Here is a 24,469-nt window from a genome sequence, read left to right on the forward strand (position 1 = left end):
ACTTGGGTTTGATTCAAGCGGGGGTACCAATCGGGAATTCGGACGATTTCCGTCACATATCGATCAAGACGGGGCATCAAGATTGTCCAGGTCATTCCTCCTCCTCAAGCAGCGACTCTCAGAATTGCTTAGGCGGTTGCAGGCGCTGCCCACCCTTTTGCAACCGTGGTCGGCGTGAAACGGCAAACCGGTTATGGAGATTGACAGTTTCCACGGGTTCGACGATACGGTTCCGACGACCCTTGACGCGAGGAACACATGCGAAGAAGAGCATCATAACGAGAACCAACACATTACATGGCATTCCTTCCGAGGAACGAAATCAGTGGTTGCGAGTTTGTAAATATGATCTGGAGTAAACGCACCCTAGAAAGAATTAAGGTCGCCTGACAGGAAGTTAGATGTGGTCAAGGCGCCCGACAGTCAATATTGCAATATACACGAGTCAGGTTTCGGTACCAACCGGCGCTGTGACCGTACCAAATACCTCCTTCGATGGGTTTAGGGGGGTTGCTCGTGCGGACCAGATTTAAATTACATACACCGGATATCGGTGCTCACGCGCACATGGGACAGGAATGTAACGGTAGCCAGGAGGGACCATCGATAAGGTTAAAATGAAGAACCAATTGCCATGGTTGCCGACTTATTGCCATAGCGCCGTCAGAATGCGGAATATGGCGTCGTGGCTATGTCCTCCGCGAGTCAAGACAGACAAATACGATTGTTGCATCATTAATACATAGATCTGCCGAGAGAGGTACTGAGATGGGTATCACAAGCTTTCCGAACATCCTAATCGTAACCCGGGACGGGTTTTCGTCCTCCAAAACTCAGGGATAACCCCCTTGGGGCGCCTCGCACGACTCCCCGTTTTTGCCATATCAAGACGGCCGTCGAACCACCATGATAGATAAAAGACAGACACCGCCTCAGCTAAAGTCCCACGATTCTCCCCACAACTCGTTCAAGTTCAATCCCAAAGCTTCAAGACTAAAGTCGGGATTGAACGACTGCGCCTTTGCCAACACACTGTCAGCGACGAGTGCTGGGGAGAAGTCGCCATGGAAACTCACCTGCGGTTCGATGGACGCGGACATCCACGGAAGCGGCTGAGGGAGGAGCCCGTCGACGGGGTTCTGCGACGGCGGGTAGCCCTGGAAGGAGAAGGGCGTGACCGACTTTGATAGAAGAGTCAGCAACTGCGCGATATCTGACGACGACAACGCCGCCGAGAAAAAGTCTGGAATGCTCACCTTTGATCTCTCTGGGACCTCCAAGCCGGGAATCTTGGAGAGTTCCGACGGCTGGCTCGATACTGGGGGCTCCTGGTTCGCCAGCAGCTTGTAGTGCAGGTTGACGAACCGCTCCGCGGACGAGGCCTTGGCCTGCTCGGTGGTCTTCGTGCCCAGATGCGCCTCGAGCAGGCCGAGTGCCGAGCACATGATGGAGTAGCCCCACGGCTCGGTGTTGCCGCACCGGAGGAGCCTGTCTTCCTTCATCGAGAGGCACTTCTCGAGAAGCTTGACCGTGTGCTGCGAGTTTATCATGATCATGTTGGTCGAGCCGCGCGGCTGCAGCATGGTGACGCTGCAGAGGTTGACGGCTGTCGTGAGGGCGTCCTCGCGGAGGAAGTTGAGGCAGCGGATGCCTTGCTCGTAGAGCTTGTCGTGCAAGAGGACAATGTCTCGCGCGGCGTTGTAGTATATGATTTCCGAGTACTGGTACTTGGCGTTGGACTTGCGCAGCTTGAGGAAGGGTTGGTGCAGGGGGATGATGTACTGGCGGAGCTGGATGTGAAGCAGGGTGTAGGCGAGGAGCGGCCGCTTGCCGCCGTGCGTGTTGTTGTTGTTGTGTTCCCAGGAGGGTAGAGAGTCGATTTCGTGCGTGATGTCGTTCGTGTAGCGGATGACTTGGTCGTAGTCAATCTCCCCCGGCGGTCCGCAGAGAAGCCGGCTCAGCTCCATACGCAGGGGCAGGCTCTGACGGGCCAGGTTCTGGTACGAAGAGTACGTGTACTCCTTCCCGTGCTTGGACGGGGGCAGCTGCGTCGTGTCCTCGTCAAAGTCCTCGTCGTCCAAATTCCTCGGCGGTTGCACGTCGTAGTGCAGCTGGCTCACCAACGTGGGCAGGCCGTGGTCGAAGGACGCCTGCATGTCAAACTCCTGGACCGTCGCCCAGATCCTCCGCCTCATTTCCTGGTTATACACCGAGATCTTGCCCGACATGTGGCTGGGCTCCCTGTGCAAGCCGACCGAGATTCCATCTTGAATGAGGGCGCCCGAGTTTGTCCAGAAGCGCTTCTTCTTCAGCGTGTTTACGCGCTTGCTGAGATACAACAGGCAGGCGATTTGGTAGTGGATGAGCTTGCGGTGCTTCATGCTCTGGCGGCTCTGCCACTCTTCAACGGCCTTGATCCACTTCTCGGCAGCGGCATGCGCGTTGGAAATCATGCCCGTGAATCTCAGAGACTCATGAGTGTGGATGCAGTTCGTTACGGCGCAGATTGCCAAGACGAGAGCAGTGAGTGCGGCGTAGCGTGATTCGGTCGGGTTCTCCCAGAACTGTGAGTATTCCCGACGGAACGTGGGGATGTGAACGATGCGATGCATCTGCTCAAATTGGTCAATGTAGACCTCCACCAGCGCGTCGCAGTGGTCCTTGGGCGGAAGCAGAGACTCAAGATGGGGGTCGGGCTGAAGGTAAAACTTGTCCCGATCCTCCTTGCGCTTCTTGCGGTCTTTGCGGTCGTGTGCCTTGACCGGCTTCAGCCACTCATCGGCCGTCTCCTTCATAAAGGGACACAGGCCAGTCAACTAATAAAAGGATCAGACGAGTGCTCAACATGGGCAGAAAGAGGCTCTCGGAGCCTTTTCCAAGAGGCTTACCTCGATGAAGGCCATCGTGGCGTTGTGAGGGCCAAAATACCGCGTCCTGAATTCCTTGCCTCTGAAGAATCGGAGCTCCGACTTGTCCCCATCGCTGTACTGATGCCAGCAGGACTGCAGTTCCGAGTTGTTGGCGCAAGGGTCCGGGGGAGTTTCGCCAATGTCATCCTTTTGGGTGTGCGGTGAGTTCGTACCGGCTATGGTGCTTCCGTCGAATGAAGACATGACCTGTCGTGTGAGCTGGGTTTTGAGCTGAGAAACCTCGAGCTCCAGGCGGCGGATGCGGTCATGGTCCTTGGCTGCCTCGCGAATGACGGACATGTCGGCCTCCTTGCCGGGCATGACCAATTCGCCGTTCCTCCGTGAATCGAGCTGGGCAAAGGCAGGCGGGACACCGGAGCTCGCGTTCAAGACGACTCCCGACTTGGTCTCGTAGGTGCAGCGGTCGGGGGTGCCGCTCTTCAGACACCGCTGGCACGGGTAACCTCTGTCGCAGGACAGCTTCCTCCGACGACACTCGAGGCAGCTCAGGCGTACCCGCTGGCGCTTGCGGGGATGCTGCGAGTTCTCGTCGTCATCACGAGAGTTGGTGGGCGACAGACTCCCTGCTTCATCCACTGAGGGAGACATTGCGCTGTTGTTGGCTGGATTCATTCTCGAAGGGCGGCCCGGGTATGGCACAGTCAGTACGGTACGGCACGCAAGGCGAAAAAAGTGATCGAAAACGAGGGGGAAAATGGCGCGCGCAGGGGATGGCCAAGGGCATGGTTATATCATAAGGTACGAAGTGACAATCCGGACAAAAACGGTCAGACTCCGGACCGGAGAGGGTACTTTTGTTGGCTACCGTTGTTTGCTGTCAAGATGTGCCCTCGAAAATCAAGGGAAGAAACTTGTCCCTGTCAGTCGTTGCCACATACCACCGAGGGCCGAGGGCTGTGCTGTCGACGCGTTAACAGACGACTATGCATGAATCGCGGTTCATGCGTTAAGACACAAGGGAGGTAGATTATATAATCATGGTGATTCCGAGCGCCGAGGTGTCATCGCCGAGCTATCCCGAGGGATGGCGATCCACTTTAAGTCTCTAGGAATACCGGTAGGTACCTAGAGGTGAGTGAGCATTGTGGGGCATCTGATAAGATTAGATCGGGCCTTCCCTCCCAAATGTTTCCATTCTTGACTCACACTATCCGTACAGGGGTTTAGATCAGATAATTTTTTTCAATCCCTCCATACCTAGCCCACAAGCCTGACTCCAACAAAAGATCAGGACATGCATGCATGGGATACGCCGATGCAGGACTCGCGGTTCCCTTCAGTTCCACTTTGATCGGCATGCCCTCTGTCTACCATCATCCACGACCACCCACAACCATCACCGTCGTTGGCCTCGAAGAAGGACCCTATTCTCGTAAAGGGACCGACAATAAGCAGACGACGACACGACGAGGCTAAACAGAGCACTCCAATCCGGAGCCGGCGGATGGCTCTCTTTAAAACATGCAAGAACATTACTAGTAGTGTACGGCCATTCCAGGATCGCCTGCTCCATCCGTCCTGGCAGGCCACGCAATTCATCAAGGGCTTTGCCACACCGACTGAGACTAGCTCTGCCGACCGAGCCGGCCACTTCGAATGGGTCCGTCTCCGTCAATGCATAATGTTTGTTCGTCATTCAAACCACGCACACGCTTGGCGGCTGTTCGCTCTTGACCTGCGTTGACACCAATTGTGGACAATTGACATGGCAGATGGACTGATCAACTCCGAAATGTCACGCTCCCAACAGGGCCACGAGGGGGGAGGGTGAGTGGTTTTTATGTCCACGCGAGCTTACAGCCCCAACCTCTTCAGCCCAAGACATGGGACCAGGAGCATCAATTCGAGGCCATTCATCTTTCCTTGAAGATGGATCCACTTTCCAGCTCCAATGACGCGAGCCCCCCCCCCCCCCCCCCACACCAGTCACAGAAGGTCTCTGGAGGACGCCACAGAGGCTTCCGAATCGCCTTGTCCAGGTTTTCTTCAACCCAACAGAGTCTTTATCAGATCTAGACATCCCTGCCAACGTGGATCATTTCTCGGAAAAGTTGTGTGCATGGGCCGACGCGAGTTACCGTACCTACTGTGCCACAATGAGGCGTCGGGGAGTTTCAAGGAGATCGACATCAAACACCGCACGGGATGATTACAAGCTACGCGACACAGGGCCACCAAGGACCCCCAGTGTGCTGTAGCATGCTGAGACGCACCCGGGGTAGCTGCGAGTCCGTGGGGGCTACAATGTCTTGGAGCATTTCCGTCGCGAGAAACCGCGGCTTTTGCGCCGGAATAAACAAACACTTCACCGCACTCTTGTTCCTCGAGATCGTCACTTGACGACTGCAGCGCCACAACGTGCTCGTCCGGCTGCAATGCGTCTTTCTTTCATTTCTCTGGCCGGATCGCTGGCGATTGTCGGAGCCACTCACATTGGCGGCAGAGCTTTCGATCGCTACATCTCCATCTGGCTGGAAAATCAGGTATGTGAGCACACATCACCCTGTGGGCAGCTCTCACTGACTGGCATTGCTTGCCCAAACAGGACTTTGTCAAGGCCGTCCAGGATTCCTCGATTGCCGATCTGAAGAAGGAGGGGATTTTGTTGTCCAACTACTATGCGCATACCCACCCAAGTCAGGCCAATTATATCGCGGCACTCGCCGGAGACTACTTTGGCATGAACCACAACGACCGGGTGCGACTGCCACTCAACGTGTCCACCATCGTGGATCTTCTCGACTGGCGCGGACTGCCATGGAAAGCATACATGGAGGACATACCTGGCCCGGGGTACATGGCCGCGGCCAGCGACGGCCAGACTGGTGATGGCAAGTGGGACTACGTTAGACAGCACAAGTTTGTTGCCCCGTGAGCGTTGCCGGGTCTGCGGATGCTAACCATCGAGAAAGCCCGTTCGTGTCGTTCGACTCCATAAACCTCAACGGTAGCCGACTACTGAAAATCGTGGGTTTCGATGATTGGAAGGCCGACTTCGAGAAGAAGGAAGTGCCTCAGTGGGTATTCATGTCCCCCAACATGATGAACGATGGCCATAATACATCCCTGGAGTATGCCACCAAGTGGGCGCACGACTTTCTGATGCCAATGCTGCCGCAAGGCGTCTTCAAAGAGCGCACGCTAATCCACCTAACGTACGACGAATCAGAAGACCACGAGAAGCCGAACCAGATTGTGTCATTGTTGCTCGGCAGTGCGATACCTAAACAGTTGAAGGGAACAGAGGACAAGACGTTTTACACCCACTACTCGATGCTATCGACAGTCGAGTACAACTGGGAGATGCCGAATCTGGGCCGATACGACGTGGGCGCCAACATCTTCAAGTTCGTACAGGATCTCGGCAGCCAAATCATCGTTCCGAACAAAGATCCGCCCAACATGGCTTCTGTGAATAACTCGGAATCTTATTTTGGGGCGCTCAACAACGATACGAGCCGATTCCGCCCTTATCCGCCCCCCAATCTTGCCCTCAACGGATCCAGCGGGCTTCCAATTTTGGACCACGTCCGCCTGCAATGGGTCTATCATGAAGAGCCGACACCGTACGATGGAAGCGGTACTCTCTACGACGCCAACTTCCAGCCTCAGTACATCCCAAAGCCTGTATAGAAGGATCGATTAGACAGGCGAGCTCGACAAGGGCACCACGACGAGCCTTGATGGTTCCGTTGGCCAGGATCCTCGCTTACTCGCAGCATCATGACGCCCCTGACTCTCCTCGGTATGCCAGACATGCATTCGATAAATATGGCTGCCTCATCAGGCCTTTTCCTTCCAACATGAACCCACTAAGCCACTTGTGGGGGACCTCCGGACCTCTGACCTCAGTTGTCGGTTCTCCTGATGACAAAACTGCCCTTATCTAGAGCTTGTTTCTTGGCGCTACGAGCGATCTGCCTGATCAGCACAGGGTCTATAACGGCACAAACAATAATGAAAGACCCGGGATTCATATTTCGCCCATTCTTGGCCTTTACTTGTGCCTGGAGTCCATCAGCTTTATCGTAGCGAGCCAACTTAGACTCCTGTGACCGGATCAATATCTATGACCGGAAAACTCGCCTGGCTTGGCTATTATCAGGTTACTGCTTCGAGCGGATGCTCAGGCGGACTCTGGCAGATTTGCTTCTCGGATTGCTCGGTTCCCACTGGCCTATGCTGGAGCAGGACCTAGACAAGACTGAAAACTTTTGTCCTAACTTGGATAAGGTTCGACGGGCCAATTGTGTTTCTTCGGGAGCTTAGACATGGGCCACAGCATTAAGCCTTTATCGCAGACCTTTTCATCGCAATATCCGCCTTGAGGCTCTGAATAGCAGGGGTTCTTCTGGCTCCCAACCCACGATTGCCATGTTACGAACACTAGCGTGCCCGGAAAAATTAATAGATCAATGGAGAGGGAACGGCTTTTCATAGAACAAGCTGGTTGATTTGTTCGGATCTGGAGAGATGTAGGGTGTATGCGGCATCAGCAAACCAGAGATGCGCATGACGGCACCTCCCATCTAATCCATCCACGACGAGCTACAAGCCATGGTTTCACCCGAAATATAGATAATTAGATGTCCAAGCGGCGTCAAAACACAGTCATTCAACGATTCAACGCAGCCACACTATCGAGGGAAACATGACTCTTTACCTAAAGAGTGACATACCGTCATCGGCGACCCCAACAAGGCACCGTCTAACGGATGGGACTGAAATCTTGACCCATTGATGTTATGATGACGCTTGAGATCCGCCGGCTTGAATGACTGTCGTGAGTGGACTCACTGGAAACCGTTCTCGAGAACTTCGTTTCGTTTGACATGACGGCGACTAGAACAATACATCTGACGCGCCTGCATATTAGCGCCACGGAATGTCCGAGATCCATACGCTAAAAGCACACAAGCCCTTCCAGAAGGTCCTTCCTCCTTTTCTGACATGGATCTTCTGTGACAGAGATGTTTTGGTTTTGAACAACAGGTATCAAGGCATCTGTCTTTAGGCGATGTCCCCCTCCTAGCCACCTCACCCTCCATCCTTCGCCGTCGCCGCCGCCTGATGAACCTCCAACGAAGGACAATCCACGTCACAACCGGGTGCGACGAGCACGTGGGATTGGGGCTTCTCCACAACACCGGATTCTAGCGAGCGGAGAGAACATGTAGGTTACCGCCAGGTACGGAACGGGAGGGCTTTGGAGGACAGCCGTCCCCTCCTCAAGAGGCAAGCAAACCTTTGAGCATCCAGGGAACGCTGACGCACTGCAGTTTGACAAAAACGGGCATTGTACCACTGTTTCATGTCTAACATCCCATCGTGGAACCAGGCCTCTCGTCACACGCACACGGATACTATAGTGTGCCTATAAGTGTTACTTGGTGTTCCTGATGGTTGTTAGTATAGATCTCAACTGCTAGTAGCGCTCGTCTCAGCACAAAGGTTTTCCTCAGTAAGAGACGAATGTCGTGCATAGATCGGCTCTGTATAGAAAGAGCGTTTCGTTCAAGGCCCGGCACGGTCCCGGACATTACCACGCCACGATGCACGAGATTCGAAGATCGGTAACTAATACTCATGTAGATGCGATGGAAACCGGGCAAGGTTGACATCACCCACACACCTCAGCTCGCCATACTGTCCGTGTCTTACTTGTGTCGCCCGTAAATCGGATTGAACTTACGCAAGAAATTTCGCGCGCCCTGTCAAAGGCAAGCAAGATTTCAGCCAAGCTCCCAAGGGCAGCCAATCAACCATCATAGAGCATCGACGGATGACACGGCGATCGGAATGGTGATGGGGCTATCCGCATCCTTGCCAAGCGCTTTTCAATTCTGTGCGATCTAGCTCGTCAGTGCCTCATAGCGGCATACGAAATGAACGACGATGAGTCCAGTAAGCCGATTAATCCCCCCGCTCCAGTGCCACAGGATATGCAAGAAACCGTCCCGCCCAGAAAACCTCATGGGCTCGTGGAACTCGGACACAGAATCCGCTGTCCTGAGGGTTCAGTTGTTTGTTCCATCGACAGAAGCCCATTGCCAGACTTATCGCAGATCAGTCGAACCCGTTGAAATCGTGGACGTCTTCGCAGCCTTGACGGTAAAGACCCCTGATCCCAAAATGCCACACGCTTTAGCTCCTACATGCACAGGCAGACCTGGGTAAGTTCGGTTTCGTACTCCGGGCCGCTAGTCATGCATCCCGTTACCCGCTGTGCGCTCTTGAGCCATATGGTTCTAGGTAGGTCTAGGTCGAAGCTGTCGGGGTTGGGTGCTTGCCTCTAGTCAGTGGTTTACAGCGAGTCGCCCACGTTAGACTAGATGACTAACTAGAGCTTGTACTCCGCGCGGTCCTCTGAGAGACTTTAATCTGGATCGAAGCTTGTTCCTTATATTTCAGATGGTTTCCCACACTCGGAAGTGGCGGCAACGGAAGCGTCTGTGGAAGACCTTTAAACACGAGACTTTTTCTCGGCCGCGGCGAACCTCAACCTGCCTTTTCACTATTTCCTCATCCTCCCACACCTGTCGGATATCATCCATATCGGCTGGCGGTATCTTGGCAGTATGAGGCGGCTGCGACTGGTCGGCCTCATGGTCGCGTTTTGTCGGGCCTCATATGGCTCTCTCTTAGATTACGCAGGCAAGCTACCTGAATGTGGGGTGAGTCGCTTCCATCGAGGAGACGCGTAAGAACATGACAGAGCACTTTGCTAACTTGGTTGCATTCACTTAGCTTACATGTAGTCTGGAACATATACCACTTTCGGCGTGCAAAGTTGTGACGAACGATACCTGCCTATGTAACGACGAAAATCTGAGAGCGAGCGTGGAAACGTGCCTTTTTGAGCGGTGCGAGAGGATGGACGCGATAGGTACGCCATTAGTCGACAGGCAACTCCGTGGTGACTAATAGACAAATCGCTACCTAGATGTGGCAAGGTTAGAGGCCAAAGCATGCAAACGACCAATCCGCAACCGAAAGATCGAAATACTGGCACCCATCGTGATACAAGTCATCGGACTGCTCATGGTGCCTCTTCGGTTATATGCTCGCTGGACGACTGTGCATCGAATCGAGACCGACGACTGGATCGTCGCCTTTTGCGCGGTACGTGAGGCGTGCAAGAGAGTACGGACTCTCAATCTGACAGGTGATAGCTCGTTTTCATTGTATTTGTTGTTTTTGGTCAGCTGGGTATGTTGAACCGTTGCTCTACGTCGTCTCGTTTGCTCACTAACAAGAACCCAAGCCGGCTGGGTTGCATTTGGGGAGGATATTTGGATGGTTAAGCCGGACAAGCTCACATTCGGGCTCAAGGTGAGAAAGGACATCATTGTCGTGCTGGTCCCTTTTTTTATGCTGACCGGACGTCTAGATCTTCTTCATCGACGAGAGCTTATACCTTATGTGCCTGTGTCTCACCAAGATTTCGGTTCTCTTCTTCTACTTACGAATATTCCCGAACAAGTCGTTCCGATACGCCACTTACGCGACCATGTCCTACATCGGCTTATCCACCATGATCCTTCTCTTCTTGCAGATATTCCAATGCATACCGTTGTCATACAACTGGGACGGGTGGAAGGGCGACTTCGGCCCGCACCACTGCCTCAACATCAACGTGCTGGCCTTCGTCGCGGGCGGGCTCAGCATCAGCCACGACGTTATCATTCTCTTCCTCCCGATCCCGCTGCTGTGGCACCTCAACATGGGTCTGCGCTCCAAGATTGGCATTTTCATCATGTTCAGCCTGGGGATCTTTGTCCTGGTCACATCGTGCGTGCGATTGAGGTACATCACTTTGTTCACGCGGTCGCTGAACCCGACGTGGGACTTCACAGACCCTCTCATATGGTCGGGCGTCGAGGTGTCCGTGTCAATGATCGTCGTGTGTCTCCCCACCATGCGGATGCTCCTCAAACGCGCCGTGCCGAAGCTGTTCACCATGGCCTCCCTGGGGGTCTCGGCACCCAAGCGACCGTCGGACGCCTCGTCGCCCAAGAGGCCGTCGGACGCCTCGTCCCGCCTCGGGCAGCACGTCAAGCCCATCGGCAGCGGCGGCCACCGGAACAACAGGCCCTTCGACTACGAGACGGCGGCCACCGGGATTGAGGAGCGGAGCAGCAGGTTCTTCTCGCAACGGGCGGCCAGCCCAAAGCCGGACGAAAGCGATCTGGAGCTGGGGGACAAGGTGTTTGGCGAGGTGCGCACACAAATAAGGTTTGGTGACATGGAGTCATCCCGGCGCAGGGGGTCGATGGAGTTGGGCATTCATGTGCGCACCACTACCACGTTTGGAGACATTGGTGAGGTCGACGTAAAGCCTCTTCTGAGGGCGCATGACTCAGTGGCATCGGACCGTCCTCGCGATACCGAAAGCCAGCGGAAGCTGGACTGAGAGCAAAGCTGAGAATGGGACGAAGATGGGCACATTGCGGGGCTGACCCGCGGCAACTGTACTGGGAGAGAAGATTCGGGACACTTGGATCAAAAGGGGGGGAGGGACTAGGGGGACGGGAAATGGGCGTTGGGGAAAGGGATGGTGATACCACTGCATCGGGAGGCGTTGGGCTTAGATATGTGATAAGGGACAACCGTGGCATTGCTGGAGCAATATCGATTTTCTTTTCTTCTTCGCGTTGGGGCACTACCACGTGTTACCTCGAAGGATCTACTTCAAGGGAAAGCCGTCAAGGTACAGGATGAAGATTGACACCGCCCCAAAGGGAAACTCTATCGTCGAATTTCCCGGTCGCAAGTTTGAGCCAATCAGCACACCGCCTACACGCACCTGTCAAGCGACTCGTCGTGCTCGGGGCTTTTTTCTTAAATAGAAGGCAGAGAGACGAGGTTGTATCCTGGCTGGTTGCGGGAGGTCCGCGCCAGGGTTGCCCACCGTCTGAATTCCAGATAGGGGGGAGGATGTGCCGCGTTGCCGGCGAGTTACGTCGAAAAGGCAGAGGGACCATTCTTGCTGCCCGCCATCGCCACCCCAGTCGAACGGTATAAAGTTTCCCGGCCCGAGGGTGGAGACAAGACAGGCACGCGGGGAAGAATGCATGCCAGGGGACCGACGTCCATATTCACCTCCAGGAGGCTCATTCGGCGTCTCACCTGGAGCTTGCTGGCATCCGACGCAGCAGCTCGTCTCGAGTGTCATTAACTACCGCCAGGTTGGCTCTATATGTGGGCGAAAAGGTTGGATTGTCATTAGGAGCGAGGAGTGAGGGTCTTGCGCTCGTTGGCTGGCCGTTTGTCGGAGGCATGGTGCTGAATAGTCGCACCTAGTTGCTTGTATTCTTTAAGTGATAGCCTTCCGGCCGCCTGGAGCATACCTAGGCGGCTCTTGCGAATCATGAGAGCTCGTCGTTTCCTTTCACGAGAACTCAATGAGTCCGAACTGTCGTGTAATGATACCGCCACGTATACCTCAATACCAACCCAGCCATCGTGTCAGAGCTCGGGAGAGGGTGATGCTGAATGATTATCTGATGTTGCACCCCCCATCGAAGCCTTATTGCTGGCTCGAGAGGACGTAACGTCTCTGGCAAGTACTTCTGAAACCGTTGAACCATCCCATCTGCATCTGTCGAGGTGTGTAATCGTATATCATCGGTCCAAGGTGTCGCCGAGGTGTGAACAGCGACATTTGGGAGGAGGGATTTCAGAAGGAATTTTCGACAACGGGGTGGATAAACATGGTCTCGCCCGTTCCTACTGGGAGCCGAAAAAGACGTCGGATATTCCGGTGGCTGGTGTCAATGATGTGCCTACAGACGAATTTCCTCGGGCGAAGAGAATTGTGTACCTACTAGCATCGCACATTCATCCCGTCACCGCTTCTACAACTAAATACCTCTCGACTTGCTCCATACGTGTATCTAGACAAGAGCAAACCCAAGACATCGAGTAGGGAAGTATTATACTCGCGAGGCAACATCTTGAATCTCGGTAATCGGCAGCAGGTCAACCCAAAGGTATGAGTATTGCTCGCACTTGACCCTACGCTTTATCGTCCATCACTGGTTACCAGAAGTGCCGCGGTGATGTCTACTCAACACCAAACGAACCGGTTAGTCGAAACAAGATAAGTAAGCATCCTGTGGCTATATGGAAGCGCCAGAGGGCCTATCATCAGCAGGTGGCAAACTCGGACAGCGATAGTATCCATTGTATCTGCATGGGATGCCGAGTCTCCTATGAGACAGCAACAGTACTATCATATCAAGCCCTTGGCCTTCTTGAACCTCCACTGGTGGGCACAACAGATCTCGTACAGAACACCCAAGATTGGCGTGGCTATCCCGTGTTTCTGCGCTTCGCGGACGACTTCGCCGAGAATATTCTCGTGCTCAATCAAGTTCCCCTGCAACGTGTCAGCACCGCTCCCCAGTCACACATACCATTGAACGCCAGCCGAGGCCAGACCCACCTTCTCGAAGTCGACTTGCATACTGGGCTTGATGTTGTCCTCGACGGGGTTGAGGCTGATGGTCTTCTCTATGACGTCTTCGGGAATGCTGTGGCCTGCAGCCGCCGCCACCGCGAGGACCTCCCTCATGGCCGGGACGACCATCGAGCCCATCGTCCTGCCCGTCATCTGCAGCTCGCTGGCATTCAAGCCCGTCAGGGCGCAGATCGGGTTGAAGGAGGCGTTGTAGACCAGCTTGCTCCATCGATCAAAGTCGACGTCCGGCCTATGCAGGCACGTGGTCATCCCCGCCGCGCTGTAGATCTTGACAAATTGCCGCGCGGCTTCATGTTGCTGCTCCTCGTCGAGCCTGGGGCTTCGGAAGGCGCCGATGTGCAGCAGGTCGTGCTGCTTTTGTTCGACGACGCCCGGAGAGACTTCGTGGGCGTCGACCCGGCTTACGCCCGAGAGGACAATGTTTGAGGGGAACCGGCTGAAGAAGGGCCGCTGGATGTTGAGGCCGTTTTGGATCAAGACGATGACGGTGTGGCTGGGAGACACGGCTGGGGCAATGATGTCAGGAAGGCTCGGGCCGGCATCGGGGATGTTCTTGGTGCAGCAGACGACGTAGTCGTATCGTCCAGCGGGGTTCGAGTCCGGGATGGCCGGGACGGCGTTCAAGACTTTGAAGTCGCGTCAGCTTCGGACGACTCGACTTGACGTTGCGGGAAGGGGCAGCAACGGAGGGGTGGCAGCAGACTGACCTTGACTGGGCCGCCAGTTCTCCAAGCTGCCGTGGTCGCACGACTTTATCGAGAAGCCTTTGCGACTCACAACGTCGTGATTAGAACGGAGCACGGCGGCTACCTCGGCCGATCCCCCGCGCTCGAGATTGAGGGCGGCTATTGTGCCGATGCCGCCGGCGCCAACGAGGAGCACCCGCCACTTGTCCGTCATGACTTTCAGGGAAGGGATGATGCGCGTGGTGGTATTGTAGGTGGTGCGAAGCACAGAAGTCGAGTCTATGAAGCCAAGACAGCCTCGAGGATCAACAATTCAGACCGAGAGACCGAGTCTGGTGGGCTGGCAACGTGGTTATTATGCGTGACAACTAAGTGTCGAGACTGGCGCCGGAACCGGGCCGGCACTTGACACACGGTTTTACCCCGCGGTGCCCCCGCCATCCTGGCCCCACCCAAACGCTGCCTGAAAAGCCCGGGCCGGTCGTCGAGGTGCCCTAGGTCCGGGTTCGGCTCTGGTCCCCGAGGCGCGGCTGATCCCGCTCGGCCACCGTTCTTAAGCTGCTCAAAGCACCGGCCGCGGGCAGCCTGTCACACGTCAGATTCCCAGAGGGCATACGGCCCGCGGTAAGCTCGGGGCGCCACGACGTGTCATAGCATTTGTTACACACGTCTCTGTTGGTGCGTCTTGCAAACAGAGGGCAGTTGTTCAGACGGAACGGTCTGGGTGAGTTAATACTTGCTTGGGGAGGTTCACGGTGGAACGGACCTCGCGCTTTCTCGCATCAGCACCGCGACGAGAGTGTATTGTCGAACACTCTTCCAGCCGTCGGACCTCTGGAGCTGTTGGTTCAATCGCTGGTCCTCGATGAACCTGGGTGTGCGGCGAGGAATGCAAGATCTGTCGATGAGCCGAAAATAAAAACGCGTTGCATCGTCCGTGGGGAAGCCGATGCGCTTTTCCGGCACAAATTAAACACGAAACGGGATCCAGGCTGGAATGGAAAGAAGGGCAAGGGTCGCACGGGCCACTCGTTGGTTCCTATGTTTCAATACCTAACCTCACTGACCCTCTCACTTTCCTACCGAATCGTCATTTTTCATCTCCCCGTCCTCTCCCGCACGCCCACACGTCCGCACACAATCCCGCGCGCAAATCGAATCGCATTGCTTTTCACTTCTTCTCGGAACATTTCTTTGACCTTATCGTCGGGGCTACGCAGAATCTGGGAACCCGGTGGCATCCAGTCGGGAGAATCCGCATCCCCTCTCACCCCACCTATCACGCCTTATTCCGTTCCTCAAACCAGACTTCCAATCAGAAAGGCAAACAATGACACGCCAGACCGACGTCGCCGCTGCCGCCTCTAATGGGGCAGATCCCGCCGTCACGGCCCCGCCGCCTCGCGAGCGCATCATGGCGCACATGAACCGCGACCACAAGCGGGAGCTCTCCCTCTACCTACGCCACTACGCCGGCCTCAGCCGCTCCGCCGCCACAGCGCCGTGGCTCAAGGATGTCACGCTCGAGGGCATGACGATTGCAGCGGGCGGGCTCGGCGGCAAGGAGTTTCACGTCGCCTTCCAGCCCGCTCTCCAGTCGTGGTCCGACGTGCGCCCCGCCGTAGTCGAGATGGAGCGCGTAGCGCGGCAGGCGCTGGGGGACAGCGACATCGTCGTCGGGTACTTTGCGCCGCCGCAGGGCTTTGATGTCGTCGTGTTTGGGGCCGTTTCGTTTTACTTTGTCTGCTGGCTCACGCTCGGGTTTGTGCTGCCGGGCGCGCCCATCTGGTCCTTCCTCCAGGCCGTCTTCCCCGGCGGGCCCATGTTTTACCGGTGGCTGGTCAAGGCCATCTTCCCGTTCGTGTTGGGCATTCATCTGACCGAGTGCTTTTGGTTCCACAGGACGAGGCTCTCGAGGCACGGGATCGAGTTCGGCACGAGTCTCTGGTGGACGTGGATCGGGAGTCTGTTCTTCGAGGGCGTGTGCGGCTTCATGAGGTTTGACAGCATTGTCGCCGCCCTGAAAAAGGAGAAGGAAAACGAGAAGAAGAGCCACTAGGCCCTTACTGTGCGAGGAGGCGACTCAAGTGCCGACAGAGGGCTCTCTTTGACGGCGAGGGACCTTCTCCTCAACCGCCTTTCTCCACGCAGAGCTCCCGTCGGTTTGAGACGCTGCCAGCCAGCTACGCACGACTGGACACGGCCTGGGCAGCGTCTCCAAATACTGTTGTTCTTCATGTTCGCTTTAGGTCTGTTCTCGGGATTGCCGGCATCGGACAAGATGCGAGGCCGCTGGGTCATCAACTTCGTGAAGCCTTGCAAGCCGAGGTTTCTGCCGGTGACGAGAGATGGAGAGAGGTGGAAGCATCCGGCTAATAGCCAAGGAAGAGAGCTGAAGCGGAAGAAGCAACGGATTTGCACCAATCTAAACCATGTTGCTTGGCTGCTGAAGAATTAGTCAGGGATCACGGTTATGAGTAATGTTAATCCATGGTTGATATCCACGAGAATGACGCTTTTTGTGCTCCCAGCCATGTGTTCTTGTGGCGACAACGAGCCGTGACCGAAACCAGGTACCAGTTGCGTACCTAGCCTGTGCTGCTCCCGCGTGAAATATACAGCCAGCTGTGCTCAAGTTGATCCCCCAAAGAGTCAGCCTCGTAAGAGGTCATCGCTCGTAAGAGGGATGAACGAAATGGAACGGGACGGAACCACACAGTTAGGCAAAACAAGAGGAATCTGATAAGATCCGGACGTGGAAAGTGCTGCTTGCCGCGCCTGCCACGCCCAGCCGTGATACCAGACACCTAACCCCGTGACGTTCTCGCTTAGGCGAGAGACCGACCCAAGTCCCACTTTTGATACGTGGACGGCGTCAGCAGCGAAACGAACAATTCTCCCTTCTGCCACTTTGATTAATCGACGTCGATGCAGCAATTGTGTCTTGACTCTCTCCCTCGACCCTTGAAGTTACTCAGATGTACGTACGGTGTACGGATACCTGTAGTACTGTACGGGTACAGACAGATACGGATATACTCCGTACCTGTTCGTGGTAAGCCACGCCAACGTCGATGCCCCATCGCCCCACAATCGTGCTAACCCTTTCCAAGACAAAGTTGCGAATCTGCCAATGGTCGATGGGCCGCGTCCGACTGGGGTAATAATGCCTCCTCTGGGATGCAGTGTATCTCGGGGGAGGGTGTTCATTCTCCATCTTTCAATCTCCTGATCAATAATTAACGCAAGCCACAATCCAACGACCTGGTCCTCCTCAGACTCGAACATCCCTTAGGCAGTATCCCAGTACCATGGTTGATGGCCCGCCGTCGTCACCCGAGCACCCACCCATTGAGACCAATTGCCGACGGCCAACCCACGCCTTGTTGCATCGTCGCTCCCGTTACTTGTCGACGACAACGACAACTCTGATGGATTGCTTGGACCCCGTTCCAATATAACGTGACCGCGGACCGAGGCGCCTTCAACGGGATGTGCACAACTCACAGCCCCTAGCTAGCCTGAACGACCTAGGTATCTTCTGATCTCAACGGCGTGCCACGTATACGGCCAGCCATCCATCTTTCCCACGCTATGCTGAAACCCCTCAAATACCTACTGCGGAAGCTACTATTACAGGGATGACGGCACCGACGACGCTCGCCCCTTGACTTCAAACTAGTTCGCCTTAACCTCCCCCCTCTCTCTGTCCAAAGTCTGCGGGTCTCTCTTCCGTCATCCATCCGAAGGGCTTCGCGCGCTGCCTACACCGTCCAAACGTCCGTGCCAAGTGGGGGCTCCCGTTCTCAATCGAGGCTCTCCCTGGCTTCGACGGCGTCCGAGAAATTGGTGGAGGGAGCGTTCTGCACCTAGCGGGCAGGCCGGCCTAAGGCATACTGTTTTTGGCTGCTTCCATGTATGCGGGAGCTGCCGGAGCGTCGACAGATTGTGCTAGCCAGCGCAACATCAATCTCTAGTTTACGTGTTGACTATGACGAACCTCGGTGCACACGGTGTGCTACGCAAAACCTTGTCCGATCCAGGGCTAAATGCGATTCAAGACAGCATGGGCTGGGCCATTGCAACGACACCGAGGCAAGTACCAGTGATCTGGGTGGTGCTGAACCGAAGCCTTTTACCCTTCTTCTTGCTGTCAACGCGCATGTGTGGTCATTACCATGCTTCAAGTGCGCCGTGCCGGTGCATTGACACTCGAAAAGATCAGGGGAGAAAAAGAAAAGGTCAAAACGGCCTCATGGTAGGCTAGCTTTCCCAGCAAAACCAAGAGGCGCCAACTCTTTGGGCCTCGTACCCCAAACCACCATCGGAACATTCTAGACAATAGCAGCAGCGATCATCTCTTTCACCTGAACGCACCTGCTGTCAAAGAACGGCGGTTTCTCATTCGCGACGCACCCCTTCTGTGGAATGGTGCCAATACGCCACTTCCTTCTCGAGGGTTTGACCGGAAGAGGTGGTTCTCCAAGACGCCAGAGGAGGGGTCCAAGACTGCAAACATCACACCTTGATTACACCACAGCAAGTGATGACCCTGCTCACGTTTGTCCAGGCAGCAACCCAGCTCGATATTTATGCTTGGTTGCGTCCTGGGTTCACCGTTGCTGCGCACATTCCAAGTGCGCCCCCCCACCCCCAAAGTGTCGCACTGCATTGCAAACTGCCAACTAAGGTGTGGAAATCCATGTTGCTTTCTAGATGCATCTTCCGCTGTCACCCACGCTGCAATCGATCGATAGCTGCAGTTTGGTGGAAAAGCAAGCAGCGGAAAAAGAAAACAAGAAAAGGCCCCGAAGTGGACTGTTTGTAAGTCCTTGCTATGAGCTAATTTAGAGCCAAACTTGTGTCCCCGATTCGGACACGCTTGCGAAGTGATCCACCAGCCGTTATGATTGCCAAATCATGAGGCTCTTCTCCATACATACCTAGTGCACAGCAGCTTTGGGTAGAGCAATTTCATGAACAAACTTGCCATTTGCTCTTTTGCCCCGGCAACATGGGAGCAGGGTTCCCTGCGCCATCCCGGTTGAGTCGCGCAAGACCAGCCTAGCCTTCAGCAGAGCCTGTCCCGACGCGGGCTAGCTATCCGAGACCCCCGCCATGCCGATGGGATGATGGCTGGAGACTTCGCGTGTCCTAATAACCGTCCGGGGAGTCATGGACTCATGGATCGGCCCCTCTATGAGCTTGAGCTACTATGGCATCGGCAAAGTTCGTTGGCAGACATAAAGGACGGGGTCAAGGCCACCTTCGAGGTTGCGAGGCCTACCACATCACGGCGTTCCTCTTATATCTCATCTACCCGCAGCCTTGAGACCAGCCGGTCCCGTTCCCGATCTTCTGTCGTCTCACCCACCCTATCCCAGGTCTTTGGTCTCCACCATTTGAGCGGCATCCTCATCGTCATGAGAGTCCACAGCAGCCTCCCCAACGTCCTGAGGGTCGTGGTTACTGCCTCGTGTGTCGTTGCCGCCAGCCCCTACAGCCCACGTTTTTGGACTGTCGGCCAGCCGGTCACGACCACGAGCGGCCGAGTCGACGGGCACGTCGCCTCCGGCGCAGACCAGGTACGCACTGGGAATATTATAGCTGCGATGACGGGTTTTCTAATCATTCTTGTCATCAGGTATCGGAATATTTGGGCATTCCCTATGCTCAGCCGCCTGTTGGAGCGTTGCGCTTCCAACCTCCAGCCACTTACGACGCCTCCTCCTCCCCGATCAATGGGTCAGCATTCGTAAGTAATGTCTCCATGGTTTTCTCCCCACTTCATGCATCATTCTCTGTTTGGAAACTGACAAGCAATTCATCAGGGACACCAGTGCATGCAGCCCGCATCTAACTCGCCCATAAGTCTTGAGACCATCATGCAACTGGGAATACCCGCCTCTGCCGCTGATGTGACCAAGGTGCTCGAGGACACGGGCTCCCAGAGCGAGGACTGTCTGACGCTGAACGTGTGGACCAAGCCACAGACGGGGGATACGAAAAAGGCTGTGCTGGTCTGGGTCCACGGCGGTGCTTTTGTCACAGGTAAGATGCTATGCAACCGTCCGAACAAAAATCGGAAAGCCTATCTACAGCGTGCTGACTCGGAGTGTAGGAAGCTCCCGAATCCCAGCATACAATGGAAAGTTCATCGCGGACCAGGAGGACGTCGTGGTGGTATCCATGAAGTGAGTTTCCGCCAGACCGCCCTTTCTATTCTCTTTGGGGGGAATAAAAATAAAAAGCGGTTTGCTGACGCAGCTTAACCTTGAAGCTACCGCCTCAACATCTTCGGCTTTCCGGGCAACCCCATCTCCGCCCCCAACCTTGGGCTGCTCGACATCCGCATGGCCATGCAATGGATTCGCGATAACGTGGAACAATTCGGCGGCGACGCCAAAAGAATCACCATGTTTGGCCAGTCTGCCGGGGGATCTCTGGTCGACTACTACTCGTATGCATACGCGTCCGACCCTATCGCCAACGGCTTCATCCCGATGAGCGGCGTCGCCAATGGATTTGGCGTCTTCGCCAACGAGACAGTCAGTCAGAAATGGTTCCAAATCTCGTCGATTGTCGGTTGCGGTAGTGCCTCGACCAACCCCAAAGATGTCTCGGACTGCATGTCGAAAAAGAACGCGGCCGAGCTCATTGCCACCCTGGCCAACACCACCAGCCCTGTATCGGCCGGGCTCACGTTTGCACCCGTGGTAGATGAGCATCTCATCTTTGCTGATTACGCTATTCGTGACTCGGCCCAGGCGGGGTACCTCATCGGTAATGCTGAGAACGAGGCCGGTCTTTTTAAGATTGGAGCCCCTACCGTCAACGAAACCTACTGGTTCGGCTTTAACCTCGTGGCCTATACGTGCCCTGCTGCGAGAAGGGCGGCACGAGCGGTGTCTGCCGGTCACCCGACCTGGCGGTACCGTTACTTCGGCGACTTCCCCAATATGGCCGTTACCACGACGCCGCCAAGCGGAGCTTGGCATGCATCAGAGGTTAGTCGAGCTATCTTGTTTCTTTTTACAACCAATTCCATCCTCGGCTTTCTCCCTCTTTTGCGTCACCGGCAGACTTTTCTTGCTTGGGAACACGTCAACTGACATCGCTTAGCTCCCTGTCCTATTCGACACGGCACCTCAGACGGCCGTCAAGAGCACGGAACAGGAGATCGCCGTCGGCAAGTACATGCGCGGCGCGTGGGCAGCCTTTGCAAAGGACACTCAATCCGGCCTCCTCAATTACAACGGCCAGTGGCCCATGTATCAGATCAATGGCGCCACTCTCAACCGCATCTCGTTCGAGAACCAGACGGGCACGAACCTGGCACTTGGAGACTCGTACGACGGGTACTGCGCGCAACTGGGATTTCCCATTGCTTCAGCCCCCTCCTTCCTCCATTAACCCGAATTGTCCACTGAGACGTCTTCAATTCCACTTGTATATATTGGACATGACATAGATAGACTACGTGATACCTCATGGAATTCGACTTTTATCGAGCTTATTTTTCTACCTTTGCTCGCCGCTCGTAACCGCCTTTTTTGAGGTGCCTGCATCGCCTGGTACGGGAACTTTTGTGCATCAAGTGAAGAGAACATAGTGAGACGAGGCCGATCCGGCACGCTCTCAAGCGCCTTGTATCATCGCCATGGCGTTACTTATTTCTTTCAACTACTCAGAATAGACGACGGCATGCGGAACCATTCCCTTTTTTGTTTTCTCTCCCCCCCTTGCGACGAAAACATGCTCATGCAGTGATGTTATTGCGGAGCTCCCATTCGTACGCGGCGAGCAGGAAAGGGCCGACGCCACGCGTGTCGTCATCCACGACAGGGATGCCGATGTAGTACTAATGGGGGTTGCAGGTCAGCATCGTGCTCAACGAGGGGGGGGGGGGTTCTGTTAAGTGCACTAGGGGAGGGCTCTCTCTCTTACCTCGAACGAAGCGTCGCTGTTCAGGGACCCGACCTGGACGGTGTCGGTGAAGGTGACGGTGCCGTTGCCGTTCTCTGTGACGAAGTCGGTGACGAGGTGGGTGTAGGCCTTAGTGGCGGGCTCGAGGTAGGTGGCCTCGTCGAGGTAGCCGAGGCGCAGGCCGGCGAGCCAGCCCCAGGTGAACATGGCGGCGGCGGAGCTCTCTAAGTAGTTGCCCTCGCGGCCGGGGTAGGGCCCGTTCATGACGAGCCACCAGCCGTGGGAGTCGGGGTCCTGGGCGCGCCTGAGGGCGGCGGCGAGGGTGGTGTAGTAGCCGAGGAGGCGGGCGTGGCCCGGGTGGTCGCGCGGGAAGAGGTCGAGGATCTCGACCAGCGACATGAAGTACCAGCCGACGGCGCGGTTCCAGACGAGCGGGGAGGCGCCGGTCTCGGCGTCGGCCCAGACGGCCTCGCGGCCCTCGTCGAAGCCGTGGAAGAGCAGGCCGGTGTCGGGGTCGCGCACGGCGGCCTCAATGAGGTCCCACTGCAGGACGATGTCGTCCCAGGCGGTGGCGTTGGCGGCGTCGAAGAGGGACGTGTAGTGCGCGTAGAAGGTGTCGGCCATGTAGATGCCGTCGAGCCACATCTGGTTCCTGTAGACGGGGTCGCGGTGCCAGAAGCCGCCGGAGGGGGTGCGCGGGTGGCGGTCGAGCATGGCGCGGATGGCGTCGGCGGCGGCGCGGTACTTTGACTCGGCACCGCCGGCGTCACCACCGCCGGTGGTGGTGCGCTGGTGCCAGTAGAGGATGTTGCGGCCGATGCGGTAGTCGTCGAGCGAGTAGTGGGCCGGGTCGAAGCCCGGGATGGAGCCGTCCTCGGCGACGACGGGGCCGTCGATGACGGAGCGGTACCAGGCGAGCAGGGTCTCGTTGCGCGTGAGCTCGTAGACGGCCTCGACGCCCGTGTAGAGCGCCGCGCGGCCGTACCAGCCCGCGCGCTGGGCCTCGTTGTTGTTGCGGATCCACGAGTCGATGGTGCGGCCGGCGAGGGGCTCGTCGACGGTGGCGGCAGCGGCGCCCGAGGCGAGGAAGAGAAGGGCGGAGACGGGCTTCATGACGGACGAGGGGGGGATCGAAGGGCGGGATCGGACAACGATTGCAGAAGAATCTCCTCTCTCTCGGGGCGTACGCTCGTCCGTCTTTATACAAGTGGTGCAGCGGTAACAGTAACAGGAGAGAGCATCAGGTCGTGGCATCCACCCCGACCCGCGTCATGGAGGAATCACTAGCATGGTGACTAGGAAGCTGCAGTCGCGTATGCCCAGGGAGGGGGGGTTAGCTCTCCAATATTGATTTCCCGCATGCAAAGTGACATGTCTGATGAGTTCGTTTCTCTTGGCCCGGCGGACTTTTTCTTCTTCCTTTTATTCTCTTCTTCTTCTTTTTTTTTTTTTTGGAATTGGAGGCGGGCTCTTGCATATGCGCCATGTTGGGGTACAGCATGTCCCCTTTTTCTTCTTTTTCTTCTTCTTCTCTCTCTCTGATTGTTTATTGGTCCCCCCGGGCGTTTGGTTGCATACCGGGACTGGCCTGGGCAGGGCGGGGGAGAGGGCACTGACGGCCAAGACTCGACAACGGCGAGGAACGAGACGTGGAAAAATAGAGGCCGAGATGAGATGAGCGTTGAGGCTCTCCCCCACTCCCAAGAGCTTGGCTGGGCCTTGGCGCATGCGGGGTGGGCGAACGAGGCCGACGGGTCCCGTTGGGGTACATCAAGGCCCGGGTTGGTTTATGGGAATCTCGGCTTTGGTCTCCTCTTCGAGAGTAGCTGTGTAAACGGGAGGGGGAAATACAATCTGATTGTGTTTGCTGCCGGCCATCATTCGATGCTGACTATGGAAAGTTGTGGCGGGTGGCTCGGGAACGGTGAAGGCTCTCGGCGTGGTTCGGGTGCGACTTCGACGGCCTCAAACGGGGAAGATACTGGACCTCCTTGGCGAGAGGGCTGTCCGGCTGGGGGTCGTCATCCCAGGCGGATGATGTTTTCTGAGTTCATGTTGGATGATTTGGTACATGTGGTGATAGCCGGCAAGACGGCTGGAAGGCGGGGAGGAGGTGAAGGGACTGGGAAAAGCCACAGACAGAGAGATAGCTGGCCGTGGTAGACGGGAATGGACCAAATGCCAATGGTTCAAAGTCTTGCTGAAGAAAACGTTCACCCAAAGGGCCGACGAAGAGAGCAAGGCATTTGAGAACTCTGGCGTTGATTTGGGGGGACAATGTTGACGGTGATGGTTTCAATGTTGGTCTCAACGATTGAAAGCACGGTGCGGTAATCTCTCATGGCTCTCGTGAAGGCCTTTTTTCACGTGATCCTAAGAGGAATCTGTCATCGAGTCAACGACAGAAGGAAGCAGCGTCATGCGGTGCGGCGGAGCTGCCCAAC

The 24,469-nt window shown here is 55.9% G+C and overlaps 7 protein-coding genes across 7 annotated transcripts; 4 read left to right on the forward strand and 3 right to left on the reverse strand.

The window, feature by feature from the left end:
* Positions 1 to 932: 932 nt before the first annotated feature.
* GLRG_10304 (uncharacterized protein) lies at positions 933 to 3,518 on the reverse strand (the record flags this gene model as incomplete). Its single annotated transcript, XM_008100989.1, has 4 exons — positions 933 to 1,019; positions 1,077 to 1,181; positions 1,257 to 2,816; positions 2,889 to 3,518. The coding sequence occupies 4 exons, from the start codon at positions 3,516 to 3,518 to the stop codon at positions 933 to 935; spliced, it is 2,382 nt and encodes a 793-aa protein (XP_008099180.1).
* Positions 3,519 to 5,305: 1,787 nt separating this feature from the next.
* Positions 5,306 to 6,563, forward strand: GLRG_10305 (phosphoesterase; the record flags this gene model as incomplete). The annotated part of the gene is made up of 3 exons (XM_008100990.1): positions 5,306 to 5,413; positions 5,476 to 5,789; positions 5,843 to 6,563. The coding sequence occupies 3 exons, from the start codon at positions 5,306 to 5,308 to the stop codon at positions 6,561 to 6,563; spliced, it is 1,143 nt and encodes a 380-aa protein (XP_008099181.1).
* Positions 6,564 to 9,803: 3,240 nt separating this feature from the next.
* Positions 9,804 to 11,343, forward strand: GLRG_10306 (CFEM domain-containing protein; the record flags this gene model as incomplete). Its single annotated transcript, XM_008100991.1, has 5 exons — positions 9,804 to 9,816; positions 9,874 to 10,052; positions 10,103 to 10,139; positions 10,195 to 10,262; positions 10,321 to 11,343. 5 exons carry the CDS (start codon positions 9,804 to 9,806, stop codon positions 11,341 to 11,343), a joined length of 1,320 nt encoding a protein of 439 aa, XP_008099182.1.
* A 1,821-nt stretch (positions 11,344 to 13,164) lies between these two features.
* Positions 13,165 to 14,313, reverse strand: GLRG_10307 (uncharacterized protein; the record flags this gene model as incomplete). The annotated part of the gene is made up of 3 exons (XM_008100992.1): positions 13,165 to 13,311; positions 13,378 to 14,039; positions 14,121 to 14,313. The coding sequence occupies 3 exons, from the start codon at positions 14,311 to 14,313 to the stop codon at positions 13,165 to 13,167; spliced, it is 1,002 nt and encodes a 333-aa protein (XP_008099183.1).
* Positions 14,314 to 15,429: 1,116 nt separating this feature from the next.
* On the forward strand, positions 15,430 to 16,158 carry GLRG_10308 (uncharacterized protein; the record flags this gene model as incomplete). Its single annotated transcript, XM_008100993.1, has 1 exon — positions 15,430 to 16,158. The coding sequence occupies one exon, from the start codon at positions 15,430 to 15,432 to the stop codon at positions 16,156 to 16,158; it is 729 nt and encodes a 242-aa protein (XP_008099184.1).
* Positions 16,159 to 19,522: 3,364 nt separating this feature from the next.
* Positions 19,523 to 21,512, forward strand: GLRG_10309 (carboxylesterase; the record flags this gene model as incomplete). The annotated part of the gene is made up of 6 exons (XM_008100994.1): positions 19,523 to 19,684; positions 19,744 to 19,854; positions 19,931 to 20,150; positions 20,221 to 20,293; positions 20,380 to 21,106; positions 21,222 to 21,512. The coding sequence occupies 6 exons, from the start codon at positions 19,523 to 19,525 to the stop codon at positions 21,510 to 21,512; spliced, it is 1,584 nt and encodes a 527-aa protein (XP_008099185.1).
* A 346-nt stretch (positions 21,513 to 21,858) lies between these two features.
* On the reverse strand, positions 21,859 to 23,138 carry GLRG_10310 (glycosyl Hydrolase Family 88; the record flags this gene model as incomplete). The annotated part of the gene is made up of 2 exons (XM_008100995.1): positions 21,859 to 21,960; positions 22,047 to 23,138. 2 exons carry the CDS (start codon positions 23,136 to 23,138, stop codon positions 21,859 to 21,861), a joined length of 1,194 nt encoding a protein of 397 aa, XP_008099186.1.
* Between the last annotated feature and the right edge of the window lie 1,331 nt (positions 23,139 to 24,469).

This window comes from Colletotrichum graminicola, assembly GCF_000149035.1.
Source record: "Colletotrichum graminicola M1.001 genomic scaffold supercont1.59, whole genome shotgun sequence".
Taxonomy (NCBI): Eukaryota; Fungi; Ascomycota; class Sordariomycetes; order Glomerellales; family Glomerellaceae; genus Colletotrichum; species Colletotrichum graminicola.